This window comes from Vigna unguiculata, chromosome 5 (genome assembly GCF_037176805.1).
Source record: "Vigna unguiculata cultivar grain cowpea cultivar isolate G323 ecotype 2 chromosome 5, ASM3717680v1, whole genome shotgun sequence".
NCBI lineage: Eukaryota > Viridiplantae > Streptophyta > Magnoliopsida > Fabales > Fabaceae > Vigna > Vigna unguiculata.
The window spans coordinates 3,118,894-3,146,746 of record NC_140796.1 but is presented as its reverse complement, the minus strand read 5'-3'; the positions used below and the strand labels follow the sequence as shown (position 1 = coordinate 3,146,746).

Genomic DNA, 27,853 nt, shown 5'->3' with positions numbered 1-27,853 from the left:
TTTATATTGAGTAATCTGTAAACCATTTTTGAAATCAAATTTTTACTTTCGGATTGGCCAATCTGCTATTTGATTTTTTACTTTTGAAGGAAATTGCATGCATGTGGTGCAAGAGAGACATGTCTTCTAGTGTTTTCAGTTCGACTTATATCATTTTAGGGTACTAAATTTAAAATTTGAATTTTATAAAAACTTGAAACATAATGTGAAACTTATTTATGACCCTTAGTGATATCAATTAAAATTTAATTTGCCATGAAGGCATTTATCCTCCTGTAAATAGTACTGTTTCCATTGCTTTTTAGGTCATCGCACGTATTATTTTGCTGTAATGTAACCTTAATGTGAGTCCTAATGAAGATAAATTACAGTTTTATTGGATATTTGGATGAATATATTCTTCTAACCAGGCATGTTATATAAAATTAAGTATATCTAAACTTCCAACGTTTCTAAGATCCCGAATCCATTTTTGAATTATTAACCAGTCAAAATTGTGAAACTATAATCAAAATAATAACTGTGAATTAAATAACCAAGAAGTCTTTCCCTAATGATCCACAATATTATCCAAAATTATAAAATCTGAAAATATTATGAATCAATCAATCCAAAAGATCTCGGACAAGTAAAATCCTTCAAAATTGCCAGCGTACAGTGAGCCAGGAAAATTTAAATTCTCAGTACCAGTCTGAAATGAGGTTGCATTCAACATGAGTAATGTGAAATTAGATTTATGAGAAAACAAGGGCTAATCTGCAAAAGTAGTAGGCAGCCTAGGCATCCCTTCCAAATAGCAACAGTCATTTACAGCACTTGGTTGAAAACCATACACATACTGTGAGTTAGGGGCTATTTAGCTTTTCCCAAGAAATTAAATGACCAAGAGATAGGAACAACTAGTTGAACACCATTGTTAACGAACCAAATCCCATATTTAGGATTGGCTCATTATAATGTTTACCCATAGAAAAACGGGGGGTACCAGAGGAAAGATACTTATATGTACAATGAAAGCTTATTCACATAAAACACAAGGCTTATTTAAGTCTCTTGTGATCCTAAGCTCTTTGCTCTAGAGGACGCGAAGCTGTGCAAGGAAAGCAGCACACAGATCCAAGAAAAGAAACTGTGGACCCTGCACCCTTTGAAGATCAAGCAGATACTTTTCTTCCCGAGTTTTGTAAAGCTGTGAAAGTGAACGTAAGAATTAGAGAATATTCTGGAAAAATACAAATACCCAATAACAACAGATGAATTAGTTAATTAAGAAGACAATCTCCGTCCCCCAAGGGTATACCCCTGCCAAAAAACAGGAATGATTTAAATATCACGTGAGGGAAGGAAAATAATAAGACGACTCTTTAGGTTTTTCTACTTTTGCGATTCAGCTGTGGCTTTAATTTAGCAACTACTCATCCGACCATCAGAGCAAAAACGTCATTACTGATGCCATAGAAGATTTTTTTTTTATATCACATTATGTAAAACATTATGGTTTTAAAGGTAAATTACCTGCACTTCAAATTTGACCACGTTTGCAGTAGAAATAGCATCATTCTCAATAATGTTGGAGTCATCTCCAAAGTAATGGTTGTTACCGTGCACATTATTGTTCACCATTCCTTCGTGATGGCCAGGAATGGCAGCAACCCACCTGCACTTCATGTTGTAGTGTCCAATTTTCTTCCAACAAACATTTAACTCTTGCAAAGCTTTAAGGACCTCAGTCATTATTTCTCGAGGATGGGCTCGTGACTGTCACAAGATAATGAACAAAAGTAACACGACATCAAACTACATTTTTTATGGCAACTACTACAAAAAATCAGACAACCGTTAGATAGAAAGTATAAACACTAGTTAGTTCTTCACAACTGCAATATCGTGGTGCACATATCCAGAGAGGAAATAAATTGTACAAAATACAACACAGACAAATTAAACATTGACATCCAACAAATTCCTCTCAAACAGCAACATCACCATGGGTGACACTGTCGTACCTGAAGCCCAAGCGCCCATTTCCTTTCAACGGGGAACTGTGGCCTCGATCCTACTCCTGGATAATCCATATAGCCTGGAAAGCGTTGTCCAACAACTGAAGAAGCAACTTCATTGGAATGCATTTGGTTAAAACTGGAATCCTAGCAAAAACAATATAAACCCAAAATTAATGAGCTTTGCATTGGATTCAGTTTTAAATGGAAATATAATATCAAGTAACGTTAGGTTCCATTGTTATAAATCCACAAAGAACCAAAGTCAGGCTAGAAAGACATTTAATGTCAAGGTTAAAATGATAGAAACAACTGAGATCAATGTGATGAAACTCGTATTACAGGAATCAAATCCAGGACCACAGCAGCTCATTGAGGAGCTGGTTTCCCACCCTAAGTTTACCCTGCCCCTCCCCTTCCTCTACTCCCTTTACATTCTATAAAATCCCACCTCTTCCCTCCTCCTTTACACCTTACTAAAAAGCTCTTATAAAGCTCTCCCCCCTTCACCCCTTTTCTCACATTTCAAATGCAACCTTCGGTTGGAGTATCCAATTACCCAATTTTCTGCTGTCCCTTCCCATCACTTTGGCTTTCACCAACAGAACACAGAGGTGCCAAACATATACTAACACATATCACAAGCAATCATATAGCCCAGTTTGCATAGGGATAATATACACAAACATCAGAAAAATGTCTTATTTCTGAATCATTATCAGAGCTAAATGACTAAATCAGAAAATGGGGACCAACTACTTATGAAATATTAAAAAAAGGGGAGCTTAAAGAAACCCACCATGGACTCCTGAAACTCAGCACCAAGATAACCACTGGAAACCCGGAATCGATTGTCCAATAGCAAATAGTATGCTACAGTACCCTGAAATATATAGATGGTAGTAAGAGACAATCTAGCAAACGTAGAAGGAGAAAGCCATAGGCACAAACCTCATTTTGTATCCTGTTCCGAAGGGATTCAATCAATTGATTCCTGTCAAATCCCATCTTCACCACTTCCTGAAGAATCTCTTCATCAATCTACAAAACCATGATATCATTTAGACTGATTATAATACATCAAGTAATACACACAACAATTTCCAATGTGAATGAATGAGAAGTGCAAAAGTTTGAAAACAGAAAGTAGCTGAAAAGATACCAGAACCCGAAAAGATACCAGAACCCTTAAGACTTGTGAAGTCACTCAAGGTTTCCAACCAGGCATTTCACTTCAAAAATAGTATTCTCAACTATATTTCTCATGAACCATTTATAATATAATATAAAGAAGAGTGAAAACGGAAGCAGAAAGAGAATGACAAATAAAGATATAAAAATAAACCTTTTTGGCCTGTTGCAGTGTATCTGGTGGGGGCACAGCCAAATAACGTGGAAGACGAGCTTGGAACCATGGGTGTTGACGGATCTCAGGTATGGTCATTCTCCTCATAGGATCAACCACAAGCATCCCTGGTATCAAATCCCTAGCACCAGGTGATAGATGACTTGGAAGGGTGTATATCCCACCCTACATGAAACAACCAATGTTTAATTCAAACACTCCTGTTGCATTAATATAAATAACTCAAAACTACAACCTTTCCATTTGCAAAGTTTCAGAAGATTAAAATGATTAAAAAATGGACAAAGGAAAAAGAAAATGCACATAGCAGAAATAAACATAAAAAGAAGCAGGAACTGAACACATGGAAAATTAGCCACATATCCAAGGCCTGGGTAGTTTTCACACTCAATAAAAAGAAGGAACAGAAAGCAGGAAACCTATTTATTTAATATTAATCAATACTATTGATTAACTAAATAAAATCAATATCAATAATACCTTTATTTTCTTGAAGAGATTTGGAATGTTTTCATCATCAAAAGGAAGAGTGCCGCAAAGAAGAGCATATAAAATTACACCACAGCTCCAGACATCCACTTCAGGTCCAGCATACAATTTCCCGGAGATAACCTGTGACAAAATAACCAAGTATAGCAGCTAAGAAATACAAATCACAAGATAAAATATAAACACACCACACACGCACACATTCCTCAACAATAATAAAAAAAATAACCATCATCATTGTGTATCTCATTACAAAACAAAGAATTTCAAACCTCAGGAGCTGCATAGTTAGGGCTTCCACAGCTGGTTTTAAGAAAGTGACCATCACGCATGATGTTGCTCAAGCCAAAATCAGCAATCTTGACATTCCATTTGGAGTCCAAAAGTAAATTCTCAGGCTTCAAATCTCTATGAACCACCATATTCCTGTGACAGTACTCCACACCAGAGATTATCTGCTTCCAAAATCAGAAATTAGCTTGAATAATGTGTGACAGTTGTCTTCTCAACTACACAAAATAGTAAACAATCCCACCTGTTGAAAAAAATTGCGAGCTTCATCTTCCTGCAACCTACCTTTCTCTACTATGTAATCAAAGAGCTCTCCAGATTTCACATACTCCATAACAACATATATGTCAGATGGAGTTTCTATGACTTCATAAAGCCGTATAATGTGAGGATGCATGAATAATCTTAAAATTTTGATTTCTCTCCTCACTGCAACAAGTTTTGATAAAAGAAAGGGGGAAAAGAAATGATAAGTATATTTAATTAATAAATGACTGAGAAGTAGAAAGCATAAATTTTGTAAACTCAAGCATCAGGAAAACAGTAATATTTGTCCTCAAACTCCACACCATTAGAATATAAGGATAACAGGATTAGAAAATGCAAAAGTCCTTGAACCTTACAGATCAATATTCACAAACCAAAGCAAAATGCTGCAAATATTGGAAAATCTAATACCAAAACAACAATTAGATGATGATTGAAATTTATTGATAAAAAACAACAAACCTTTTTCTTCCATTTCCATGTTCTTTATCTTGCGGCGATTTAGGATCTTGATTGCAACCTTATGACCAGTCAATACATGTTCTGCAATTTTCACCTTGCCAAAAGATCCAATCCCAAGAGTTTTTCCCAGTTTATAATTTGGTAGAAACATGTCGAGGCCAGCACCACCTCGGCCAGCTGGTCCATCCATTTCTAAATCTATAGGCAAATTTGTGGAAGAAACAACATAAAAAATCAGGCCAGTAAAAGTATATCCAAGCATAAAATGGAAAGTATATTGAAATCTACTTCAGATGCAAACATAAAAAATAATAGTAGAATGAAGGGAGGAACAAGCAAAATCATCCATGAGCAGTCACAAGGGTTTACAGCTCAAGTACAAATCCAATTGTCACCTCAGCTGCACTTTTCTTTGAGAGCAAGGATTGATAATCCAATTGAAACCAACCTTTAAAATGAAGGACGGGTTCAGAGAATAAACAGGGATGGTTCCCATTGTGCAACTTACACTAAGGATAGTGATATTTTGACCCACTTTTTTTGACCCACTTTTAACCCACAATCACCCTTCAATTATCTATTTTGATTTTTTTAGTGGTGTGATGTGATAATCTAAGGGTAATTGGAGTGGTGGGTTAAAAGTAGGTCAAAATATCATTATCCCTACACTAAAAGACTGAAGATAAATAAACAACTCCGCAATATAAAGGAAATATTAATTGTTCAATTTCTGAAACCTGTTAAATACTTTCACTGGTAGTAGTCCAAAGGTGGATAACTAGTCACTTCCACCATTTCAAATAATTGGCATCTAAGGTTTTGCACAACAGGGATTAACATGGTAGTAGAGTTGGGATTCAAATCATGAATTGGAAGGCCTATTTTCTGAAATAAATATCAAACCATATCATAAACAGTAAGATTCATGAACAATAATAAAACATAGTGTGTAAAACTAACACATTTAAAAGCACAAATTCATACCTAAAAATATAAATCTAGTAGCAATTTAACATAAAGAAATGTATAAAACATCAAAACACACCCACGCATCTATTAGCATTTCAAACTCAAATAGCTAACAAAACAGCATATAAAGCACAAAAACAAACAAAGATCCAAATCATAACAGCATGGAAGAAAAATAGTGGCTGCTGCAACAAAGCAGAAAAGCTGAGGCACCACAATAAAATACACAGAAATGGTGGAAAAAGGAAGTGGTTTACTCTGTTTCATCCAGAGTAACAAACAACAGGTGAAGAAATGAAGGAGACCACAAGAATGAGTGAAAATTTACAGAGGACCACCCTGGTTCAGATTGGATATAAAATTCAGTGTGTTCCCTCTCATTTTACCCAATTTTTCAACAAAAGAAGACATTACTGGGGCACAACCAATTCTGCCTGGATGGCACAATTCATGTGCGTGATGTGATTCATGTAGGATTCGTTTGATTCATCAACATTTCAAGAACAAAATCTCAACACACAATTGTTAATGCCAAGGCCTAGAATCGTATCCTATCATTATTGTATTGTATATCAGATTACGAAGCACCTAACATAGAAACGGAAACTGCCACACCTATAATCTCCAAAATGTAGGACATGACAATATATACATATATATATATATATATATATATATATATATATATATATATTGAATATCATTATGAAATATTTAAATCAACAATCAATATAACTCCATCCGGCGTCAAACTATACAAGTAATAGTGTCATTAATTATCCTTAATTTGGGGGAACATTCCTATATTCTCTAAACTAACCTTTTCTTTGATAAAAATCTCTCGTTCCACTAATTGGAAATGCAAATTGATAATAATAAAATCCAGATTAACAAAAAATAACACTAAACTATTTCTTTACGGAGACTAACAATTTGAAACAAACTAAACTTCTGAACTGACAAATATTTTGAAACTGAGGAATTATTTTCTACCATTCATACAATTTTACCGTGTTTAAGTATCACAGTTAGCAACTTGTATCAGCGGGCTCCTATGGTATTCTACAATTACCAAAAGTAGAAACAGAAACAAAGCATAAAAGGCACCCTATGTACCTCAGTGACCCATTCTGCTGCCTTACCTTAGGTGCATCTTTAACTTTACTGTTTTTCAATTTTTCCAACCATGAATAAGCTACTATAAGCTTAACAACAACAGATTTTTTCAAACGTTGACATCTACCACTAAACACCAGCTATTGTTCCACTTTGTTGGAAGTGTAAAAGGCATCTACTGCTCCAAAAGTAATGGATGTACATACCATAATAGTAACAGTAATCACAGAAAACAGAAGCTGAAAACTGATAGACGTTACAACAATAACAATAATACATCATGAAGAAAACAATAATATACGAATCCATTCAATATTAAAAAAAAATAAGGAAATCAACATAAAATTAAAACTAAAATTTAAATTACAATAAAATCTAAGAACAATTCAACGGAAAAAAAATTCTAAGCAATGGTAGCCATTTGTTATTCACACGCAACGCAATCCAGAATCTCAAATCTGGAAATTGGTAAACTTCCGAGATCGAAAGCGCTTGTTTATGTTCCCAAAAGTAAAGAGAAGAATATAATCTTAGCACAAAGAGAAAAGCGAAATTAACGAAGAGAGCAAGAGAGAGAATTGTTTAAGGATTGAGAAGGGATAAGGCTCACCCTAGTGGTGTTGGAGTGAACGGAGCTTGAGATTGAGGAAGAACGATGAGATTAAAGGAACCCTAAAGTTGAAGATTGGAAAGAGGAAGAACAAAAGAGGAACAAAGCATCGCGTTCTCCTTCGATTTTTGCATCTGCGTCAGCGATGCTATTACGCGACAAAAGACGGTGCGTTTCAATCTCAGATGCTTTGGCTAATCGTTGGATTCTAATTCTAAAACATCTATTTTTACGCGTTATTACCATATTACCCATGCTAACGGAGAAATAAGTGACCATTGTAATTACAATATTACATCTTGGTTGTTTTTTCTTATTAACAAATAACGAATATTAATACAACAGAATCTTTTACAATTAAAATTATCTCGATGATGATTAAATTATAACACCTATAAAAAGTTTCCACATATAAAAACTTTTCAATATTAACTTGTTAATATAATTTTGAAGAGATGTGTTGTTATGGACAAGAAACACCTGGATCTTCTTTTCCTTCAGACAATGAAGACTCTGATCAAATCCTTGAAGAAGACCATGAAGACTTAACATCCACTGTGGTCTCCAGAAAAGGACAATAAAGAAAGTTTTACCTGTGACACAGTAATTTTACTCTTTCCTGAGTAATAGACTGAAGGGTAAAACAACACAGTTACCACATTACCGACACTACAAGTTTGTGGTCATTTAAAACCGGTTCAACAAGTTACAAGTCAAAAAATTTTCTATAAAAAGAGTCTGTAAGACCCTTATGCTGGGCAAGAAACTCAGAACCCCTCCCTCTCTCTAAAATCTCTTTCCTCAATATTAACCTGTTAATATAATTTTGAAGAGATGTGTTGTTAAAACCTTAAACATGTAATTAAAGTTTTTGTAGTTAAAAGTGTATTGTTTTTTTTTTTTATGTATGGGTCTTTTGAAAATTTCACCGGAGTGATATAAATAAAATATGAATTTAACTTACTTAAAATATTGATATTATTTTTTATCCAAAATTTAAAAATAATAAATTTAAAACTTTTTTTTATATTGTTCAATATAATCTTTTGACTCATTTAATTTTCTGACAATTATTTTAAATGTAAGTAATGCTCTACCAATAACATTTACTCAACTATGCACTTACATAAGGATTGTATTGAAGCAAAAACGTATCTAGAGTTTCTTAGAGTAACACCACTCCCATCCAAATAATGTGAATATTAGGAGGCTAACTTAGTGGAATGAAAAAAATAAAAGGAAATGTACTCACTAGAGAAAATATATATATATATATATATATATATATATATATATATATATTACAGAATTGCATAATAATTTATATGAAATATAAATTATTATGATTACATTTTAAATTAATCTAAGAACTTTAAACATAGGAGAAAGAGAATATGTACAGTAGTAATTAATAATATAACGTTGTATTCTTAAATTTTTAGTAAACATGACACCTACTGAAATCTTACATAAATACAAATGCATGATTTTTGTCCATACATATCCAAATCAAGATTTATTAGCACAAAGGATCTTACTTAACATAATCTACCCTATAGAAAATGAATACAATTTGGTTTGGCTCATTACATTGCATCTATTCGAGTCCAAATTCTCAATTTTGGTGTTGTTTTTTGCTGAAAATTAAAAATATAATATATTAATATTTTAAAATTAGTGTTGATCGATATATTTAAAAGACGTACAAAGAAATGGTACAGAAAAATTCAGCAAAAAAATCCAAATTTATATAGATTATGTTAGGTCAAAGATGAAGTTGCAACCATGGGTGTTGTTGGATCTCAGATACTGTTATCCTTTTGATAGGTTCCACATTAAGCATCTTTGATATCAAATCTCTAGCTTCGGGAGATAGGTAAGATGGAAGAGTGAAAACCCCTCCCTGTAAGAAAATAAAGAGAAAAACAAGAAGACGAAATTAGATCTTCTTTAAACTAGCATCATTCAGAGAATAATGTTTATTTAAAAGTTTATATCAATCAATAACATAATGCCATAAAATTAAAAATACCTTTATTTTGGTAAAGAGATTTGGAATGTTTTCATCGTCAAAAGGTAGAATTCCACAAAGAATAAAATACAGAACTACACCACAACTCCATACATCAACTTCAGGTCCAATATATAATTTTCTGCACATAACCTGTGAAATTTAAAGCAACCAATAAATAACACGTGTTAGCAGCATACCATTTAATATTTACTAAATTCGTCTTAATTATTCATACTTAATTAACTAGTCTTGTTTTTTACAACTTTTATTTTTTTAATAAATTTGAGGTAATAGTAAAGTGAGAGGTTTTTTAACATATGGACAAATTTATTCAAAAACAAAAATTGACAAGTCGAAAAATAATTACTGGTCATAGATTAAGTCGTTTGAATTTATGACGACTTCAAAATAAAATTGTGAGAATTTCATATGATGGGGTTTCACTGGAAAAATACAAACACAAATGAGACCTGAGTCCAATTACATAAGACATTGACATCACTCTCAACCCAAAACCTTAATGCAATGGGTTCATGGGTCTTTATTCTTATATAGTGCTCTACTTTCTCATATCTGGTTAATGTGGAACTTAGACTCACACTTGGATTCCTAACAATCTCTCCCTCAAGAGTGAGTCCCTTCAACCACATTCCCAACCACGAGTACTACTTTTCTGCCATTTTCTGTACCGCTGTTCTTCTTAACGGGACACGCTTATCTGGAACTCTTGCTAGCCTTAAGGTTTTGGGTTGAGAGTGGTGTCAATTCCTTATGTGGTTGGGCTCAGGTCTCATTGATATTGTATCTCTCCAGTGAAACCCCTTCTGTAAACCTAACAAAGTTCTCATAATTTTATTTTTGAAATCGTTAAAAGTTCAAGCAACTCAATTTATAATCAGTTATTATTTTTTGACTTGTTCGGTTTCGTAATTTTTAGAGAAATTTGATCGAAATAGGTAAAATGTTCAAACCTCAGGAGCTCCATAATTAGAGCTTCCACCACTTGTGTTAAGAAAGTGACCACCATGCATGATGTTGCTCCAGCCAAAACCAGTTATCTTGACATCACAAACGAAGTTCAGAAGTATGTTTTCAGGTCTCAAATCTCTATGAACCACCATTTTATTGTGACAATACTCCACTCCAGAGATTATCTACTTTCAAAGAATGTAAAAGAATTAAAAATACTTTATACACAATTAATTCAGAAGTTTTTCCTTGCAGTTTGTAGAATTTTTTGTGAGAGATTCAAAATGTCTTACCTGCCGAAAAATATTACGACCTTCATCTTCTTCTAACCTACCCCTTTCTATTACGTAATCAAAAAGCTCTTTGGAAGCATACTCCATAACAACACATATGTCAGTTGGAGTTTCTATGACCTCATGAAGTTTTATGATGCTAGGATGCTTAAGTAATCTTAAAATTCCATGTTCTAATTTCACTACGAAACAATTTGACAAAAGGAAAGAGAAAATGTTAGGAAATTGCAAGTCAAGTAGATATAAAATTAATAATTTATAATATATAAATAAATATAAACTTTGTTTTACAGTTTGATTTTGCTGCATTGAGTTCCATGTAAATTTCATATTCATTTGAAAAATACAACACCAATGAACATCAACGACACTTGAGTTCAATTAGATAAGACATTGACACAGCTTTTATCTTTGTATAATGTTCTATTTTTTCATTTCTAACCAATGTAAAACTTAGATTGAGACTTAAATTCTTAACGATAGGTATACACCGGTATATTCCGCAACAAAAAAATTGTCAGAAAAGAAGGGCAAAAGGAAAAAGAACTAAAGGCATATAATTAGTAACGTATTAATAATAATAAAATATATATAAACCTTGTTCTTCCATTTTCATATTCTTTATATTGTCACGTTTAAGGATCTGGATGATGACCTTCTTCCCAGTCAACACATGTTCTGCAATTTTCATCTTCCCCAACATAGATACAAAGCCAAGTGTTTTTCCCACTTTATAATTTCTTAAAAACATATCCATGCCTGCATCACTACCTTCTTCAGTTCCTCCATCCATTTTTGAAATCTAGAAGCAAAAATATTGAAGAAATAAAGCAAAAATTAGGCACCTAGAAATAATATCTATTTTCACAAGCATAGATTATAAAGTCTTTAAACATCCTTAAACAAAATATTTGATTAAATTAGCATTCACTAACAGTGATTCCACCAAAAGAGAGACCAAGAAATAAAATTTGAAAAAAATAAAAAATAAAGCTTTATTTTTGAGAAATCTCCACCTGATGATATACTGTTCTATACTTATTCTTAAGAAGAAGAAAAAAATTCTCCCTCAAATATTAAAAATATAAATAGAGGGCTTAAGGTATCTATATATATTTTTTGTAATAAGAATCATAAAAAATGAAAGGTGAAAGAGAATTGTGTTTGGAATTGAAAATGGAAAAGAAACTCTCACCAGTTATCAGGGTGTTAATGGAGATTGGAACTTTGGAAGTGACGAACCTAAGATTAAGATCATAGGTTACACGGAAACAACTATTGAGCAGAAAATTATAACGTATTTTTTTATCGACTATTTAATTTTTATTATTTATTTTTTTGGTTTTGAAACAATGAGTAAACTGTTGTTTAAACCAATCCAAACACATCATGACAATTTCCTATGATGTTTACGTAATGTTACAATATATTACCAACAGTTGGCCAATAGTGTAATTAAGGCGAAGTTGTTTAATTTTTTAATTGTTTAAAACTTTACTCCCTTATCTATTCCCGGTCTCTCTACTCTCCGAGTTTTTCCCTTGAAAAGGCTAAATATAAACTATATGTATGTATACGTGTCATATTCACTCTATTCATCGTGTCAAAAATCTGTTTTTTTTTTTTTTTTCAAATTTGGGTGACTTTGGTCCAAAATTATAAAATGGGATTGGTTAAAGTAAAAATTATTGATCGTGCACTTTCAGGTCGTGCAGATGCTGAGCGACTTTCAAACAGAAGTCGTTATGTATATGAACGGTTTCATATAAATTTTGAAAAAGATAAAGTCATGCATAAATTGAAGTTGTTACGACTTTACCCTTTTCAAAATTTACATAAAAATCGTCTAGATACATGAAGACTTCTATTTAAAAATCGTCTTACTCGACTTGAATTAGATACGTAAGTATTTTGTCAACCAACTTCATTTTGTAATTTTGGGTTCAAAGTCACCAGATTTAAAAAAAAAAAAAACCAAAAATCCCAAATAAACAAGAGGGCATTTTAGATTTTTGGTCTAAGATTCAAAATATAGTCCATCCCAAAACATATATAACACTAATAAGCTAATTGTACCATAAATATTAAACATACTTGTAATCTTTCATTTCTCTTTTTTTTTTTCATCTTTTCTTTTCTGATTTTTCCCCTCATATAACTTGTATCATTTTATCATTTTATCTCCTATTTTCTTCTATATTTCCCCCTTTCTGTTTATGCCTTTCACTTAGTTTAGAACTAATTCCTTAAGAAATATTCGTAGAATACTCTATCTTAATTTCTTACAACTAAAAGTAAAATTAATTAAAATTAAAACTGTTTAATGTGGATGACGTGATCTATATTATTCAATGATATACATATCTGAAAGACAACGTTAACTAACTAAGAAATTTTCCCTTCATTTCTTACAACAGAACTATTAAAATCTATATATGCTACTCAAATCTTCAGCTAAGCCTTATTCTCATGATTTTGTCTATTACGAAACTTCTAAGCATCATTTTCTTTTATTTATAACAATAACTAGAATAGAATATGAACATATTATTGGAAGAAACATGGTTGATGGATCTGAAAAATAATAAAATAAATGCACCTAAAAGATATTGGTATCGGAGCACTAATTGAGAAATCCACACAGAAGTTAATACCAGTACAGTCAAAAGATACAGAGAATCTCTGAGTAAGAAACAAGACGACAAGTACAATAATTGAGTGTGAATTGTTACCTCAGAAATTTTCTACTTTGGTTTCTATTAATTGTTGACATGTGCAGTGGTGATAATATGATGCAGAGCGTGTGCACCGTGGCTAGGACGGTTGCATTAACCCAAATAAATTCCCTTTTACATCAACGTACGTGCTGGTGCACGTGCGTCACTGCACTTGCATGTGAACACAGATCCTTCTTCACTTGCATGTGTCTTTGCCTCGTTCTTTGCTTTCATCTTCAACGCTACCATTGGTAATGCAGAACCATAATATAATAACAAACACAGATTTTCAGAAAGGTTCGAATTAAACAAATAGTGTGTAGTCTTTGATCTCTAAAAGCTTTATACACACACACACACACACACATATATATATATATATATATATATATATATATATATATATATATGTTTTACTTATTAGTAAGAGGATAATATCCAAATTTGGAAGAGAGAAAATAGAATAATTACGATGACATGATCGTGCGTAGTACAAAATGGTTGCTAACGTGGGAACTGTTATTGTTGCTTATGTTTCATTGGATAAATCCAGCTAAATATCGTGGATGAAGCTAAACTCAAGGGGAACACCACGACCAAACAAACATCAACACCATTTCCACCATTATCATCATCTTACGGAACCTTCCACTTTTCTGATATTGTATATATATAAATGTAGCTATTATTATCCTCACCAAAGTTTGTTCAAACCCCACTTCATCTCTCCTTTTAATTCTTTCTTCAACATTAACAATGATTGATTAGGTAGTTTGTAACGGAGCAATTATTGCACAGGAAGACACATAGAAGGTGTTGTGTTTGTGCAACGTTCTGGATCCGACATAGCCATTGTCGGACCCACCTCCACATGTTCTTCCTTCTCCCTCTATTTTGAGTTCTTCATATTTTTTCCTTGTTGCATGGAGAGGAAGATCATACCCCACCCAACAGATCTCTGATAGAACAGGTAATTCTTTCTTCTTATTATTGGAGCTATCCAACTATGAATATTCAATATCAACGTTAGGTATAGATCTGTTAAATCAAAGTTTCAAGTTAAAGTCTGATGAAAAACATAATGGAGAAAGGAAATGCTTCACTAAAACTTATTAACCAGATCTTTTGACAGAGACTAGCTACAAGCAAAGATTAATACTTTTTTTATTTTATTTATATAACACGCTACAAAAAAACAACAACGTCTCACTCCAATTCTTACATAGGCCGGTGTCAATCGAGTTACAAGTTTGTTTGGCACCATTCATGTTGTTGTTCTTCTTTTTTATCGTTTTTTTATGTTGAATTGGCCGGTCACATATCTTATCTGCTACAGTTCTATATAACTTTTCTGGTATGAGTGTCAGACATTTTTCTTTTGGCTTATAGATATTCTTTTAAAAGTGATTAAAAAAGGGATTCCAGAATTCTTTTGGAGTATGTTTTTTAATCAGATAACATTTGAAGGAAGGAGGCACTCCAGTATGATTCAGATTTCTATGCGTTGTTGTCTTCTTCTTGTTGTTTGTGAAATCTGCATGTTCTTTTGCCTGTGCCATTATCTTGTGTTCCACTTTTGATGTACCTTTTTCTTTTCACACGATATTTCACGTTATACAAACAACCTTTTACCTATACAACAATAAACATTTATCTTTTATATCTATAGGATATCATTTAATTATTTTTTCTCTGTATAGATACATTGTACACAAAAATGATAACAGCTTTTCTTCCGAAGGTTGTTATAATGTCATTTCTCTTTACCATTCTTTACATGCTTTTTGTTTGTCTGATGTATCACATGAGGATCTTTTGCTTTTCTTCGGCCTTTTCCATATATATGTAAGTGCATTTGCTCTCCCTTTAAGGAGACAACAGTATAGCTTCCTTGAAACAACCTCAAAAGGAAAACCTCTCTGCATCCATGACTGCATGTGTACTATAAATTTGTTTTGGTTGTGGCTATCTTCATTGGTTTATCAGCCTTCCTTTTTTCATTCATTTCCTCCACACCGAGCCCAAAGGTAAAACCAACCTTCATAGTTATGAAAGTTTGATTTGTGTTATACAAATATAGATGATGTCGTTTATCCACATGTTGTTTTCCAACATTGCTTTGCTCTAGAATTTGCTTTCATACATTGTGCAGGTTTTGAGTTTTGTGATCCGTTGAAAGGAAGTTCCGAGGCTTTGAAATTGATATTCCTAACATTATACCATGGGGGGTTGCGTATCAGTGCCTTCTACTGCAAAAAAAGGACCAAGGAATTTCCGTAGACGGATAACAAGACGGCGTCAAAAGATCTCAAGTTCTATTCCCATTCCTATTCCAGATGATATCATCCTGAAAAAGAGTGGCAGCGCAGGGGGGCGTGTGACAGATTATTCTGTAAGTGAATTTGTTCATATGGACTTTGAAAATGGTGCAACTACTGCTTGCAGGCGCTCAGAAGTTTCTAATTCAGTATTCCATCTTACTCAGCTTCAATGGCAACTCAGTCAGTATGACAACGATGCAAACTGTAAGTTCTCTTCACTTTACTGTTTTCAATTTTTATCTTCTTGGGTGTTGTAAAATGAATTTGTTATGTCACACTGCTTGCAGTAGTGACTCAAGAAGAAACATATTTTGATTCGGTCAGCATTCTGGAATCTGATTCAGATGAAGACTTCAATAGTGTTCATGGAGGTAATATAATATGTATTACCTGTTATGTTATGTTATGTTTGGACACTATAGATTGCTGTTTTTTTGTTTAGTTTCTTTCCTTGTGTTGCAGATTTCTATGCAGATGGTTTTCCGATAGTAACCGGCACGGTCGGAAACATCCCATGTGGTCAAGTGCTCAAGTATGGAAGATCATCACGTTTTGCAGATTCCAGGTGTCAGTATGAAGAATATCATGAAAGCTATCTTAAAGTTGATGGAAGCAATCAAGACAAATTAAAGGGAAGAGATGAAAGTGGTTTTGGCCTTGTGGGTACACCAGGTCGTGGAATGTGTCGCTTAAGCAAAACTCAGGGAAGCTTCAAAGCTATAAAGGAATACAAACATGGTTTGGAAGAGAAAACTCCAGAGACTGCACGCAAATCAGGCCTTCTTCGGATCCCACCCTGTGTTAGTTTCAATGACAAAACAATGAATCGCCAAAGCAAACGACTCTCACATATGTTCAAGCTTTCTTTCAAACGAAAGTCCTGTGATGTAGAGGACGCAAATGAATATATTAGTAAGTCATCAAACACTTTAATCTTCATTGCATCAAATTAAATTTAACAGAACAATGCTAATTAAGCTCCTTAATACTGTATTTGTATGTAAGGTCGTTCACAAAGATACTTGTTGCGACCAAGAGCAGGGCTCACAGTTCCATGCCAGAATGGAGAAAAGCCATCTCCTGGTTGTTGGTCAGAACTTCCGCCCTCAACATTTAATCTTCGAAGTGAAAACTTTTTCAAGTATGCTGTTCTTGAACTTCCTTGCATCATGTTTTCATTATATACAGATATAACCAATTTTAGTTCTGTGAAAATATAACTTTCTAATAACCATTCTCTTTGTAGAGATAAGCAAAAGTCCCCTGCACCGAATCACAGTCCTTACACTCCTATTGGTGTTGATCTATTTGTCTGTCGAAGAAAAATACATCATATTGCTCGATATCTTGAGCTACCCAATGTGAATGTGAAGACCAAAGGAACAATTCCACAACTCCTTGTCGTAAATATCCAGGTATAGTTTTTTGGAGTTTTATTCAACAACATCATATGCATCATTAATTCATTGTCAAATTATTAGACTGTGTACTGTTGTTTGGTTTCACAAACATCATGTATCTTCTGTGCTTTGTGGCAGTTGCCTACATATCCAGCTGCAATGTTCATTGGTGATAGTGATGGAGAAGGGATGAGTCTTGTGCTGTATTTCAAAGTTTCTGAGACTCTTGATGAACACATTTCTTCCCAGTTTCAGGAAAGCATTATGGTAAATATATTGTCCACTGCTATATGGAAGTGTTGTTAAAATATTGTTTCTCTCTGTTCATTTGGGGTAACATATTTAAGCTGAGTCCTACACAACATACTATATTCTAATACGCAACAATCCATATTACTAACACGGTTCATGTTTCTTGTTTGTTTATGATGTAGAAATTAGTTGAGGATGAGATAGAAAAGGTCAAAGGTTTTGCAAAAGAAACTAGTGTTGCTTTTAGAGAAAGGCTAAAGATCATGGTAGGACTCGTGAATTCAGAGGATATGAATTTGAGTTCTGCTGAAAAGAAACTAGTAGATGCTTATAATGGAAAACCTGTACTCTCACGCCCACAGCACGACTTTTACAAGGTACATCAATGTTTTAAAGTAATCATATTTCTACCTTATTATACAAAAAAAAAAACATCAAAACATTTGTTGTAGCACCTTGCATGGAATTGACATGTTTATTCATCTCCTAACAGGGTCCTAATTACTTTGAGATTGATCTGGACATTCATCGATTTAGCTACATATCAAGGAAAGGACTTGATGCATTTAGAGGTCGTTTGAAAGATGGCATTCTTGATTTAGGCCTAACCATTCAGGTATTGTATCATGTTTGCATACTCTGGCATTCTTAGATATAATATTTGGCATCCATTGTCATCAAAATAAAATATTTGTCTTTTAAACTTGTTAAGACTACAAATAACCAGCCAACATTTGTCTCTAAATTCCTAATACAGGCACAGAAACAAGAAGAGCTTCCAGAGAAAGTAATGTGCTGCCTAAGATTGAACAAGATTGATCTCAATGACAGTGGTCAAATACCTAGGCTAATGACTCTTGAGGGTGAATTGTAAAGGTTTTCAGTTGATTGGAGGCAATAGCATTCAACAGTATAAATAAACATATGTATGTATTAGCTACTTTGTATAATTCCTCGGTCTAGGAAAACTGGGAGTCAAGGTGTTTTAAGTCGAATGCAACTCCTGCAGTTATGTTTTCTGTTCAAATGTACATTCCAGGAAAAGAAGTTTAGAGGATGATTAACATGTTTTGCCACATAAATGGAAGGTAGAAGTGCTTCTTTATTAACTATTGTAATGTAACCTGTAAACAAGTGAAAGTCATTGCATTATTGAAAGGACAAATGTTTCCAATAGATGTTTCTCTCATGCGCTATATGATCAAAATTTCACATCTGACCGAAGATAATACAAATTTTACGATATATAAGTAATGCAAACTTCACCTTACAAACCGATTTTGTAAAGTTGAGTTAGATTTAAAGTTTCCTTTTTAATATTGTATCAGAGTCATCTAAAGTTTGTCCTAACAAGAGTTATTATTTGTTGAACCTATCATGTTATATGTTATGAATTGCTATCAGGCCACCATAATATCTAGTCGTACACCGATTTTGTAAATTTGAATTAGATTTAAAATTCATTTTTTAACACTATTAACTACAAAACATTTGTCTATGTATGGCGGCATTAAATATTGACCTGATCTTCAAATATGCATCGAAAAGTTTAGGAAAAGATTCTGGTAGCTGTCTCACCTATATCATTGTTCTTTTTGGATAACTTTCTTATTCGAACCTAAATTTACCTCATTACTAAGTTCTTATATATGTTTTATATTATTTGAGTTTAATTTCTTTACGGCAATCAATAAGAAAGCATAGTAGGGTATTACTTTTAAGTACTTATTACAAAAGTTAACAAATTGATTTACAATGTTTTTTTATACTGTCTGGATTATTTTCTCATGATTTTATAAGAAAATTATGCCTACAAATATGCCACCACTTGTAAGAGCCATAATATACCATCAATTGAATGAAGTTAAGTGAAATATTCCTCTCTCTTTCTCTCTCTCTCTCTTCAAGTGGTTGCATGTGTTAGGTCAGCAATATTCTCCTATATTCTACAAAATCAATAATACGAGGATGGTGAACAGAGCTCTACCATTGGGTTTAGTGTTGACACAGATTTAAAGTAAAATGTATCTGGAAACAAATATAACACTGTGGTTGACAAAATATTCCTGCACATTTTCATCACAACGAAAATAATCTTTCAAAATTCTTACATCTTCTTAGAATGTTATCAGAATGTAAAAAGATTCTGCATAATTGATTGCAAAATCCAAAATAAATTTCGAAATCAGTTTTTAACTACTTAAAAAATTATTCATTTGGGACCGTAAATTTATCATTAAGAAATTGTAGTAATTGTCCAGTAGTTTACTCTTTGAGACATACACTGATAATTTCTTCGGTACCTTGTTTTCTTTGGATTATTTATAAATATAGGATGTGTTAGTAGTGATACATGAATCACTAGAAGAAAACACTTAAATAATAATGGGTCAAAGGGTAGAAAAGGTGTTGTATCTCCCCAGTAAAACTAAAATACTGTTTGCTGAATAATATTATTCGTGTGTATATTACTGTCTAAGTCCAATTACATAAGACATTGACATCATTCTCAATCCAAAACCTTAAGACAATGGGTTTATGTATCTTTATCCTTATATAATGCTTTACTTTCTCATTTTTAACCAATATGGGACTTAGACTCACACTTGAATTCCTAACACAGAAACAATTTTTCATAATTCGTCGTCACTACCAATGTTCATATAATAACTTCAATACATGGTTCTGTTTCTAAATGAACATGGACATCACTTATTTTTTCTTCCTTTTCTATTACTTTACTTCTTTCTCATCATCATAAATATGAATTCTCTTCATATGATCCTGCAGGACTTAAGAAAAGAATAAGTAGTTTTCTTACTATTATTCTACAGTATTTTTTTTTTTTGAGTGACATTTTCTACTAATTCATAACCTTTTAAAACCTATAATCATAAACATAGAGTGCAGGCAGTAAATTTATACCATCAAATGTTTTAAATTACTAAAAAAAAACAAATTAACATTCAATAACTTTTATGCTTTTTATATGATAAATGCTTTTCACCACATGTTCATTGACCCATTTCCAAGCTTACTATGAAGTAGGGAGACCGATGACATTGCTGTTGAGAATTGCAATTTTATAATAAAAATAACCTTGTAAAATTTGTACATCTTCTAGAATATAAATCTAGAATGTTTCAAATAAGTACATGGGTTACACGTTCTGCAAAAGATATGTCGGCTTACGCATGTCAGAGAAAACATTCAATTTTAGTTTCCTGAATGATTTTCTTGGCATTGCGATTGAGAACATCATCTACATGGTCAATAACCTACTGATATTTTGAGTGCTTAAGTTATATCAAAACTACAATGGTGGCCGAAGCAATTTCCTACATAACCTTTGTACCTACGCCGACGCCAACGTGCTTCATGCAAACAATGATGTCGTCAATGAAGGACAAATTCCGACAAGCATGGCCACACCGTTAATGTGTTTGTTGTAGCCCAGAGGAGGAACATGGTGAATGAAGTTGTTATAGAATGAATAATCCTGAATAGTTAAAATATTTTCTTTTAGAATATTTCTGGAAACTGTGATCCAGAAAATTTTTAATACATTTTCGATTTCATAAAGAATGCACGAAGTAATCTCCTACAATATATGTAAGTGTTAGAACCACAAAGACCAGAAAAAATGTATAATTGCTTTGGTATAACTTCATTGTAGTACTTTGTATTGCCTATTTGCAAGAGAGCAAGAATATTTTTAGAATATCTGCAATGCAGCATATACAAGGGTTGAGGGAACATGATGAAATAAATAAATGAACAAATGAAGTAGAGGGTCACCAAGGTAAAAGAATTGTACTAGAAAAGTTAACTTTTCCTTAAGCATATCACCCAACAGTTGGGAGCTGCAATTTGTTACTGTAATCCTATGTATAATTCAGAGTTAGTCCTATATGTACACTTAACTCTGTAGTGAACAAAATATGGGTAGCTGTTGCCAAAATCAAGAAAGCTGAAGTACAAGTTATAATGGTTCAGATATCCATTAAGGATATCATCAATGGCCACAATGTTTTCTTAGCCATGCAGCCCTTGAAGATGTGGGATTAATCCTCTCCATCGATCCTTGTATCATTGGTCTGTAATACACAAATTGATATGCTGGTATTCATAACGAGTTATATTGTAATTTTGGTTTAAACAGCTTCTGATTTACCCTTAAAACTGCAGTTACAGACCAAAAATGTATACTGCAACATTATGCAACATTATGTTTGTTTCTTGTGTAACGTCACCTTTAGATAAAAGTAGTCTCTTTACCTCTTCCCGATGTTGACATACGAAGAGAATGACGCATATTATTTTCATTCCGCTGCAACAACTCATCCTTTTTATCTGATGAAATAATTTTTGGTGCTGATAGCTTCACAGGCTCACCATATTTTCTCTGGCCCTGTAAAAGTTTTGGCACATAAAATAAGATGCAACCTGATTAAAATAGAGCAGTACTTAAGTATTTTGATTCATATCAAGATTTCATATATGATCAACACTCGGTGAAAACAACACTACTAGATAAGAATGTCAATGAACAGTAAATAAAATAATAAAACAAACCTTCATTTTCATCATTGGAATATTCTAAGAACAATAATTTAGTTTACCAAAGATTATTAGACCAAATTGCTTCTCTGGTGTTAATTTGTAGGCATCAAAATAGTGCAAAGCTACTATTCACCAGGATCAAATTAGTCATTTGAGGACTAAATTTACCATTTGGAAATCATTGTGATGTTACTGATATTTGGAGGATTAAGTTATCTATAGCAAGGGAAGTTTTACAACCACTAATTAGTAAAAAAAATGTAAATCCATTAGAAATAGTTTAGGTCCAGCTATTAATGGAAAAACACCTGACGTATTTGTTACCAGATCTGACAGATCAGTTAATGTCATCAAAATTGGCATATATATTGTCCATGTCAGCAATGATAACATATCGTTTTGTTTGATCATAAAACGTGTTCAAATTCGCCTGAGGATTTCAAACTTACCTGATCTACTATCAGAGCATCCAATTTATCTGTGAAATCAAATTCCATGAAATAATTTGAGTTGTATTTATCAGCTAAATCGAATGATTTTTGATGAAAGCGAGGAGCCTGGTATATTGGTAATACATGGGTTAAAGTCCTGTCCTGATGTCTTGTGTTGAGACCATGTTTCCTTTCTGAAACTTCTATCCCTTGTTTTGTTAAATCATATGTGCCTTTTACAAAGATTGGATCCAGAGCACTGATTTTGCTTCTTGAACCATCAGACAATATGGATGAAGCTTCTGGTTTTCTCCTTTTAGCCCATGTAAAGCCACTGGATGCTGAGACATGTGCCGGTCCAGAGTACACACTGTTTCCATTGCAACCATTCACCACTTGGGCAGCCTCAAACTTTGCATCACATGAAAGCTTTGGTTGCTCTTTATGCAAAGCTCCTATTTTAACTTTTGCAACATGTGCCCTACCATCATCACCTGTGCAAACATTTTGAGAACTGTTCTGCATTTCCTTCACAAACAAGAAAGAGAAGTGAATAAAAAATAGTTATTTTCTTCAAGCAGCGTGGCACTGTTACTGAAAGCAAGAGTACCTCTTTCCAAGCTGGTTTGATGAAATTTATATGGTCATTGGAAACTTTTTGGACTCGTCTATTATTCCTTTTTGATGTTACAGTCTCTCTCCCTTTACCTAGCATCTTTTTCCTGTGTACAAGACAAAGATTTCAGTAACAGAAATTGGAAATAAATTAAGGATGTAGTTTCAATAGAAGCCATGATTAAGTTGAGTATCCATTTTACATAATTCGGTGGTTAAGATACTCAAGTTTGGACCTGGTGAATGATTTAAATGAATACTAAATGCTAACTTTTTTCACTTCAGACGTCTATTTCTCCAGCATAAGGTTTTGATATATAACATACGCGAATGTGACCAAAATTTAGGCCTTGGATTGAAGTTTTCGAAGATCAAGCAACCTTTAATTTTCATTCCCTATAGTAGTACTAATAATAAATAAGTTCATAAATAAGAGTCAAAGCAGGAGAAAAATGCAAATATAATATAGCTTTGCCATAATATATAGAAGAAAACACTGAAATGACATATACCTGCTAGCTTCTTCCCGATTTCTAGCATCCATTTCTTTGCTTGGTGGATACTTTGGCATGACTGATGGATCACAGGCATATGGCTTGGTGCTGAAATACTACAAAATGTCCAACATGAAACATAGAATCAGAAACATAATTACGTGCAATAGCCAAAAGCCAGCATGCGTGTCCTACTAAAACAGCAGTTTCAGAATAACAAGTATGAAAAATATTCATGGAACACAATCCTCATAGTTAACTAGTGAAGAGTCGATCTTTATGGTAAAGATAAATCTTATTGAAAAAGGAAGACATCAAAATGCATAAAGAATTCACCTCAGACTTGAGTGCAGAGGAGGCGGTCCCACGCTTGGAAGGATCAATGGAAAGTAAAGTCTCGAGTAGTTTTACAGCAGTTACAGGAACACCTTTACACCTCTCTTGAAGAGAGGCTTCGTAATTAGTCTGAGGCTTAAACATTGTGGCCAGAGGAAGCTTACTCTTTTTCCAGTATTCCTCAGGTGGAGACCCACAAAGCTTGAAAATTTTGTGTAATTGTTCAACCTGTAGATTAAATAAGAACACACAACAAATTAAGCCACCATAGATTTAGTGTTAGCCTCACAGATGAAATGATGCATTGATTATCCTTGGAAGGATGAATAAATTCTTGAATTTATCTCCCTGAAGGCAAAACAACATGACAATTTCAGGATCCAATTCATTAGTGTAATGTGGTGATAAGGTAAATTCTCATTGGAACAATGTTACAGTGTGTTGTTGAAAATGAAGATTACCTCAGTTCTCCCCTTAAGGATGGGCTTCCCCAGAAAAAATTCAGAAAATACACAGCCAACACTCCATATATCCACCGAAACTCCATAATTTGTTGCTCCCATTAAGAGTTCAGGAGGACGATACCATAGAGTCACCACTCGACTTGTTAAGGGTTGCTTGCTACTAGGACTAAGGGTATTTGCTAATCCAAAATCTGCTATCTTGAGAACACCTTCATTGTTCACTAGTATATTAGATACTTTAATGTCTCGATGCATAATACCTCGATGGTGACAATGCTCCATTCCACTTAATAACTGTCTCATGTAACACTTAATCTGTTGAGTAAGGTATGAAACAACAGTTAAGGTAACATCTAATGCACTAAGCTAAAGTAACCAACGTGGTGAGTCACAAAATTATGTTATAAAATGCAGACAAACCTGTGCTTCAGTGAACTTTATATCAGGAGAAGCCACTAGGCCAGCAAGGTCATGCTCCATGTATTCAAATACAAGGTATATGCTGTTTGATTGTTGTGAAGTAATTATACCATCCAATTTCATGATGTTTGGGTGGTCAAGTGAGCGAAGAATCACTATTTCTCTCGCCATGAACCTAATGCTATCAGCTTTAAGTTTGTCAAATCGTACCTTCTTCAGGGCAACCATCCTCCCAGTTTCAATTTCACGTGCTTGGAATACATTGCTATATGTACCTTGTCCAATCTACAGAAAAGAAAATGTTGTAAATAGATAAATGTAAAGAACATAATGACATTAATAAGCCATAATAAGGCCAAGAAATAGTGTCTCTGTTCTTTACAAGCTAGTTGCCAGTTCGTGAGAATCTAACATCAAATTTTCATCGAATCTTAGCAACATGATTTTGTCTTTTTGTTTTTTCTCCAATAGTTAAATGCAAAAACTTCAACATTTAATATCATTATGTTTGGTTAGAAGAATTGTTATTTAGCCTTGTTCTACGTAGGAGGACTCTTGAACGCAACTGAAGCTACCTCCAAAATTGAAAACTTTAAGTCTAAGAAAACAAATGGTCCACCACTCCCATCATTTATTTTCCACCAAATTATAAAAAGTCAAAAAACTGCCACCATCTCATACTATACGGCTCATCACACTACGAAGGTTATTGCCATCTTTAAACAAAATCATCATTGCAAAAATTGAAGCATACATGAACTTGGCCCAATCATCATTTACGCGTAATTAATTCCCACAAAGAATTCATTTTTTCAAGAACAAAAAAGTAAGATTGTTCTTATCCAAATTGGAGTTTCACCCAAATAATATAGGTTAACTTTCAACACATGCCTCTATTAATTATGTGAACTACCAAGTTAAAAGTCAAATTCTAATCGAAAAAGGTAGATTTAATTCCTCGCATACTTTTGATATTATTTTCTAATAATTCATCGCAACAATATGATTGATAAAGGTTTATTAAATATTACCATGGGTGAAACTTTATTACATGATGAAAAGCAACACTACAAAATCATCTCATTAAATTGCTAGTAAGTTTTATCCTTTTCTGCGTTAAATTACAACTACAAATAGAATTGTTTGATTTTCATTATACGTGATCATGTTTAATAGAATATTAAAGGAGAATATATAATACAAGATAAAATTGAATGCACAAATCTCTATTAACTTCTAAGCATTAAACATCCACGTCTATTTTCTATTGTCAAATTATAGGCATTGAATACCTTTGACGTATAATTTGGTATTTGAGATGTCATAAATAAATTATTTTTGAACTTGAATATGAATGTATTGATTAAATGGTGTTGAGTACCTTATCCAATCTCTCGAAAGAATCGGTTTTGAGAGGGACCCACCCTTGAATGGCTTCCGCTGCAACAGAGGTAAGCCATTGTGGCCACCCAGCGGCATTCTGCTCAGCCTCCACAAACCTCAACGACACCGGACCTCTCAAGCTCCCCTTCTTCCACTCCTTCTCCTCCTCCTCCAATCCCGCGTCCAACTCACGCGCCTCCACGACGCCGTTTCGCCTCTTCCCATTGCACCTTTTCCGCGAGCTCGATTGCAACGATAGCAGTCCCGGCGGAGTGAAATCGACTCCCGCAAGAGCTTGCCTCGAGCTCGCGCAACCCATTTGCCGGGATTCGACCCGGCTAGGAAACGGGTCACGAAAACGCCTCCGGAGAAAAACGAAACGATCAGAGAGAAAACGGAGAGAACCCCAGAAAGAAAAGCATTAGGAGAGGAGGAAAAACGGATGCTTTGTTGCTCCTACCTCGCTCCTTTCGCTCCGTTTTTTCTCTCCTCCGGAAATGACACAATCCAGTAATCAATATCCAACCCTCGTCTTTCTCTCTGTCTGTCGCGAGATCTGCGGAGGATTTTCGAGGATGTCGCGAACGGTCGTGAGACATTCGCGGGTCCCAAGGGTGCATATCTCTTTTTGGTGTTCTAATGTAGGAGAAAGAAAGAAAAGAGAGAGAAAAAGGTGTAATGTAACGGTTCGAATAATGCGTTATTGTTTTCTGTTTGTTTGTCGCTTTGGTTGGATACACAGAGAAGTACAAAGAGAAAGAGAAAAAGACAGTGTGTTGTAATGCCACGGTGAACGATTGCTACATGCCAACTCCTAACAGCACCAATGCACCATTCAAACGCGTGATGGAATTAGTTGATTTGGGTTGGAATAATAATTTGATCCACACACATTCTTTTTCTATCATTACATTATAGTAAAAAAAATTAAAATTTAGTTTTTTTTTTCGTTGTTCAAATGTCAGATGTATATATTTGTAATCCGACAGTTCTTTTAGTCATGAGTTGCTGTCCAATTGTGACCTGACACCTCACTGGACTTGATTGGATAATTTACATGTTCAGTGAGTGATTGTGGTTATGATGTTCTTTCTTTCAAACTATTCATCACTACGTGGGTCATGATTGTTTCTAGTTTTGATTGTATTTTGATTATATGACTAAAGTTATGTACTACATGTGTTGGAGCTTTTTGTGTATCATTTCTTGCATGATTTTGTTTCTCTGTTTAAAGAACACAACATACATGTTTGATATGTACTAGAGACCGTGCAAAAAGTTTCACTATAGTTGTGTCTGTATCGCATACACAGTATTAATCATAAAAGATTGTAATAGATGGTGAGTTAAGGTTTTAATTTTCATTAAAATGAGTGTTTATGTTTAATGCTGAACCATTTTTTAATAATGTTCTCTTCCAAAAGAAAAAATGGGAGAAACTTATAATTTAAGCATCAATAATTGTTGTGTAATGCTCACATCTACATCTTGTACTCGAAAATGATTTAATGTCATGCTCAAACACTCAATAAATACTTTATGATGTTGACACATAATAATTGTTATTTGTGGCTATAAATATATAAAATTTATATTATTCTGCTGAGAGGG

The 27,853-nt window shown here is 33.6% G+C and overlaps 4 protein-coding genes across 11 annotated transcripts; 1 reads left to right on the top strand and 3 right to left on the bottom strand.

Moving 5' to 3' along the window:
- Positions 1–702: 702 nt before the first annotated feature.
- LOC114184942 (SNF1-related protein kinase catalytic subunit alpha KIN10-like) lies at positions 703–7,786 on the bottom strand. The gene is made up of 11 exons (XM_028072361.2): positions 7,571–7,786; positions 4,876–5,073; positions 4,391–4,575; positions 4,128–4,310; positions 3,847–3,978; positions 3,346–3,531; positions 2,952–3,041; positions 2,800–2,883; positions 2,007–2,147; positions 1,516–1,758; positions 703–1,189 (listed from the first exon to the last, which is right to left on the bottom strand). Exons 2-11 carry the CDS (start codon positions 5,063–5,065, stop codon positions 1,076–1,078), a joined length of 1,548 nt encoding a protein of 515 aa, XP_027928162.1. The 5' UTR covers positions 5,066–5,073; positions 7,571–7,786; the 3' UTR covers positions 703–1,075.
- Positions 7,787–9,017: 1,231 nt separating this feature from the next.
- On the bottom strand, positions 9,018–12,138 carry LOC114186086 (SNF1-related protein kinase catalytic subunit alpha KIN10-like). Its single transcript, XM_028074104.2, has 6 exons — positions 12,042–12,138; positions 11,444–11,648; positions 10,847–11,028; positions 10,556–10,738; positions 9,603–9,734; positions 9,018–9,473 (listed from the first exon to the last, which is right to left on the bottom strand). Exons 2-6 carry the CDS (start codon positions 11,637–11,639, stop codon positions 9,336–9,338), a joined length of 831 nt encoding a protein of 276 aa, XP_027929905.1. The 5' UTR covers positions 11,640–11,648; positions 12,042–12,138; the 3' UTR covers positions 9,018–9,335.
- Positions 12,139–14,102: 1,964 nt separating this feature from the next.
- LOC114183651 (uncharacterized) lies at positions 14,103–18,712 on the top strand. Of its 5 annotated transcripts, none has more exons than XM_028070739.2 (11): positions 14,104–14,533; positions 15,716–15,955; positions 16,049–16,088; positions 16,175–16,255; positions 16,347–16,796; positions 16,890–17,025; positions 17,131–17,299; positions 17,423–17,551; positions 17,719–17,913; positions 18,030–18,152; positions 18,294–18,712. In XM_028070739.2, the coding sequence occupies exons 2-11, from the start codon at positions 15,785–15,787 to the stop codon at positions 18,408–18,410; spliced, it is 1,611 nt and encodes a 536-aa protein (XP_027926540.1). In that variant the 5' UTR covers positions 14,104–14,533; positions 15,716–15,784; the 3' UTR covers positions 18,411–18,712. The 5 variants fall into 5 exon arrangements, with proteins under 5 accessions (XP_027926538.1, XP_027926540.1, XP_027926536.1 ...); XM_028070738.2 differs by having other exon boundaries at positions 14,105–14,533; positions 16,172–16,255; XM_028070737.2 differs by having other exon boundaries at positions 14,103–14,533; positions 15,716–16,088.
- A 1,892-nt stretch (positions 18,713–20,604) lies between these two features.
- Positions 20,605–26,922, bottom strand: LOC114183164 (protein IMPAIRED IN BABA-INDUCED STERILITY 1-like). 4 transcript variants are annotated; one of them, XM_028070079.2, is made up of 9 exons: positions 26,241–26,919; positions 24,860–25,144; positions 24,437–24,754; positions 23,976–24,203; positions 23,658–23,755; positions 23,141–23,252; positions 22,549–23,058; positions 21,815–21,947; positions 20,605–21,035 (listed from the first exon to the last, which is right to left on the bottom strand). In XM_028070079.2, the coding sequence occupies exons 1-9, from the start codon at positions 26,559–26,561 to the stop codon at positions 21,019–21,021; spliced, it is 2,022 nt and encodes a 673-aa protein (XP_027925880.1). In that variant the 5' UTR covers positions 26,562–26,919; the 3' UTR covers positions 20,605–21,018. The 4 variants fall into 4 exon arrangements, with proteins under 4 accessions (XP_027925880.1, XP_027925882.1, XP_027925881.1 ...); XM_028070081.2 differs by lacking the exon at positions 20,605–21,035 and adding an exon at positions 21,188–21,633; XM_028070080.2 differs by lacking the exon at positions 20,605–21,035 and having other exon boundaries at positions 21,188–21,947; positions 22,549–23,049; positions 26,241–26,922.
- Positions 26,923–27,853: the final 931 nt, after the last annotated feature.